This window comes from Prenolepis imparis, unplaced genomic scaffold (genome assembly GCF_030444845.1).
Source record: "Prenolepis imparis isolate NDT839.2.m4 unplaced genomic scaffold, iyPreImpa1.0 SCAF_18, whole genome shotgun sequence".
NCBI classification, from domain to species: Eukaryota; Metazoa; Arthropoda; class Insecta; order Hymenoptera; family Formicidae; genus Prenolepis; species Prenolepis imparis.
Genome location: NW_028141176.1, coordinates 825,925 through 829,902, shown reverse-complemented (window position 1 = coordinate 829,902; position 3,978 = coordinate 825,925). Strand labels below are relative to the sequence as shown.

Here is a 3,978-nt window from a genome sequence, read left to right as displayed (position 1 = left end):
AATCCTTGCAATAATTTTGCCATAACTGAAATATCAGACAGCTTATCACCAAGATCCTTACATCTACGTGCCAAATTCTTAACATTAGCAATATGTTTGGACATTTCTATTCCATTCTCATACCTGTAATCATGGAAAGCTTGCGACGCAACTAACTTATTGGTCGGATCTTTCTTCTCGTGAACACGCTGCAGCGCTGTCCACATCTCGTACGCGCTTTCACAGGTTATAATATGATCCACCTCAGATTCTTCTAAGGAGTTGCTGATTATCAATTCGGCGACAATATTCTTCGGGTTGAACGCAGCCTCTCTTGCAGCGAACGCTGCTGCCGTTTCTTGTTCGTCTTTAACTGGTTTCTTGTTTTCGACGACAAACTCCCATACATTTTGATTCTTCAAATGACGTTCGACGTTAAATCTCCACAGCTTGTAGTTACCGGCCCTGAGCTTGGCTGCTGCCGAGAACTCGATTTTAACTGTATTGTTAGCCATTATCATGCAATTACGTTATGCGATTTCACTAGCACACACTGGCGACGATGCTTTTCGCGCACTACTCGAGTGTATTTCTCTAATTTTCCGCGAACTCTGTCACTAAAAAACACAATCCTTGGGCGCAGTGGAAGCGTGCTGGGTCCATAACCTGTTGGTAGGTCTCTGGTTATTGTATAAAGTTAACGAATCTAAGGAATAATGTCGAGTTTATTTTTAGGTTAATACAGTTCTCTCTTGTGTATAACAATATGTCGCGTACTGCAAGAGAGAGCGGACCGGTAGGTCGCCTCAGCGCTCACCCTAGAGTCGCGGTAGATACTGCAGCGCGCTGCGATGGTAAAAAGTACCATGAACTCTAGTTCCAACAATTATATATACATATATGTGTATACATATATATATATATATATGTGTGTGTATATATATAATATTATTTTGATATAAAGGGATTATGTGATTATTTTTTTTGTAAATGGAATTGTAAAGAAGATTTTAATGAGATCCTAAAAGGATTGTATGGTTATCAACCAAACGATTAATTTATTTAGACAAGTTATTCTTTTTATTGATAATTTGTATATACAAAATAACACGACTTCACCATTAGAATTGAATAAAGGAATATAAGTGAATCTTCAGATATCAGTTTAGAAACTTAGTAAAAATAAAAAAGGTGCCTGAAATTTTCGTAAAATGTGTGTTATATGTACATACACATATATGTAAGCACGACATATGAATGATTTATATATGACTTTATCTGTATAGTATGTACAAGTAGAGAGAGAGAAAGAGAGAGAGAGAGAGAGAGAGAGAGAGAGAGAAATTATTTAATTATATTATTAGTAATTATTTAAATATATTAATAATTATTTAAAATTCTTATTATTAGTTATTGATTTAATAATTAAAAACAAGTATAATAATATATAATAAATGTTTTTACTTGTTACTTGCATAATCCCGATTACTTCAATATGATCCCCTTTTTTAATATCATATTTAAAATAATCATCCTCTATAAAATTCATAATGTGTTTTTCTAATTTATACACACCATTTGTTATTGCACCACATCCAATAATTTTATTTAATTTATCTATCGTTATTTGAAAATTTGTTTTTACATATTCTTTTAAGACTGTAAAGTATACAATTAATTAGAAAAAATAGAATAAAATTAAATTTTATTATTTATAATATAATTATAATAAAGTTTTAAAAACATTTTTATATTTCTTAGCTGACGTTGTCAAGATCAGGGCAAGATCATTTTAAATTTTTTAAAAGAAACCATATTTTTTAAAAATATATACAATAAATTAATTTTTTTCTGCAATATTTGTATAAAAAAATTATAATGGTAGGATGAAAAAATAAACAGTTTACAAGATATTTTATACTATAATTTGAAATAATATTACATAAATTATGAAATATCTCATAAAATAATTATTTACCGATGATCTTACTTTAATATCTTTATACACAAAATAATGAAAGAAATTAATTAATATAAAGAAAACACGTTATTTTTGTTTTAAAAAAGTATATAATTTGCAATTAATAGCTATATAGATTTTAAAAAAACAGCAATATATAACAGCTATATATTTTGTAGAAAAACAATTAATAATATATAAAATAATATATAAAAGATAAGATAAAAAATTAACTTATTCCAAATTGTATAGTATAATAGGTAAAAATGATAAAAAAATTATTAAAAATATAATGAAAGAATACTTACTAATACGATTTGTAGTATTTAATACATCACAAAATTCGACTGATTCAGGTAGTGTATCTAAAGAACTAATTGGATCAAATATTCCCATTTTTGATACGATTGTATTAGACTTTACTAATAATTCATATGGCACGTTGCCATTATTAAATTGTGCCATTTTTGGCGGGCGCACTTGCACACCGTTCAAATGAATAATCTGTTATATTATTATTATTATTATTATTATTATTATTATTATATTATTATTATATTATTTAATTATTTATTTATGTATTCTAATTTATTCTTTTATAATATTTTTCTTATTGAGAATTTAGAAAACATTGTAAAATTAAATATTTAAAGCCCGATTGTATCAACGTTACCTACTTTGGCTTTAAGCAAGACTTAAATATATAATATCTTTATTTATTTAGAAAGAAAGTTAAAGATAGATACATATTCAAGTCTCACTTAAAGCTAAAATAACATTGGTGCAATTGAGTCTAAGAAATTTCATATTACAAAATTAATACGCAAAAATTAACTTTTAAAAGAAAATTAAGAAAGATATCAACTTCATTATTTTAATTAAAAAATAGTGTTGATTTTTTATAACTTTATGAGTTTATTTTATGAACAATTATATAATTATATTAATTATATTAGCTAAAATTTTGCTAATGTAACTAATGTTTTTTTTCGTAAATAAGAAAAATAGTAAAAAATACTCACATGATTTACAGTTATATGATGTTGAATATAATCAATGCCATCATTCCATGAAACAATTTGAATTCTTTTTCCTCTCCCATTATTTAAATAAAACTTAAAAAATTTATATTGTTGCTTTGTGCCTACATATCGTGGAGATTCTATGCCATCCACGTAGCCAATAATTTCGCTATTAATAAAAACATATTGATAACATATTGATTCGTACATTGGGTCCAAAAAAATTGGAACAAATAATAATCGCTTTAAATGACAAACTAATTAAAGAAAAAAAGATCGGGTTTCAAAATATGGGTATACGTTTTCGAAATGGTCCTCAGATTGATAATAAAAAATATTGAAATAGGAAGTGTCAATACCTAACATATTAATTCGTACATTGGGTCCTAAAATTTTGAAAAATTAATTATTACCTTAAATGACTGAAACTAATTAAAAAATGAAAGAGCGGGCTTCAAAATATGGGAATACGTCCTTAAAATGGTCCTCAGATTGATAATAAAAAATATTGAAATATGACGTGTCAATACCTCACATATTGATTCGTACATTGGATCCAAAAATTTGGAAAAAATAATTAACGCTTTAAATGACTGAAACTAATTAAAAAATGAAAGATCGGGTTACAAAATATGGGAATACGTTTTCGAAATGGTCCTCAGATTAATAATAAAAAATATTGAAATATGAAGTGTCAATACCTAACATATTGATATCTACATTGGGTCCTAAAATTTGAAAAAATTAATTTTCGCTTTAAATGACTGAAACTAATTAAAAAATGAAATAGCGGGCTTGAAAATATAATACGTTTTCGAAATGGTCCTCAATTTGATAATAAAAAATATTGAAATATGACGTGTCAATAAAAACTAAAAAAATAACAATATAAGAAATTAAATATTAATTATTTTAAAAATACAAATTAATTTACAATTTTTTTCTTTTTCATACTTACAAAGTCGAATCATACATTTGAACGTTCTCCAAAACTTCATTTGTTGTTAATAATTCCAT

At 26.3% G+C, this 3,978-nt stretch overlaps 1 protein-coding gene across 1 annotated transcript; it reads right to left on the bottom strand.

Annotated features, from left to right (window-relative positions):
- Window positions 1–596: 596 nt before the first annotated feature.
- On the bottom strand, window positions 597–3,978 carry LOC145946701 (uncharacterized). The gene is made up of 5 exons (XM_083056458.1): window positions 3,920–3,978; window positions 2,962–3,130; window positions 2,248–2,443; window positions 1,444–1,638; window positions 597–685 (listed from the first exon to the last, which is right to left on the bottom strand). Exons 1-5 carry the CDS (start codon window positions 3,976–3,978, stop codon window positions 597–599), a joined length of 708 nt encoding a protein of 235 aa, XP_082912584.1.

What these genes read in the sequence shown, in the direction of transcription:
- LOC145946701 (XM_083056458.1), bottom strand. Translation starts at nt 3,978, where the DNA reads ATGGAATTATTAACAACAAATGAAGTTTTGGAGAACGTTCAAATGTAT. An exon ending in ATCATATAACTGTAAATCAT is followed by an intron (nt 2,444 to 2,961) that starts GTGAGTATTTTT and finishes ATAATATAACAG; the next exon opens with ATTATTCATTTGAACGGTGT. An exon ending in CGGGATTATGCAAGTAACAA is followed by an intron (nt 686 to 1,443) that starts GTAAAAACATTT and finishes ATTATTCCTTAG; the next exon opens with ATTCGTTAACTTTATACAAT.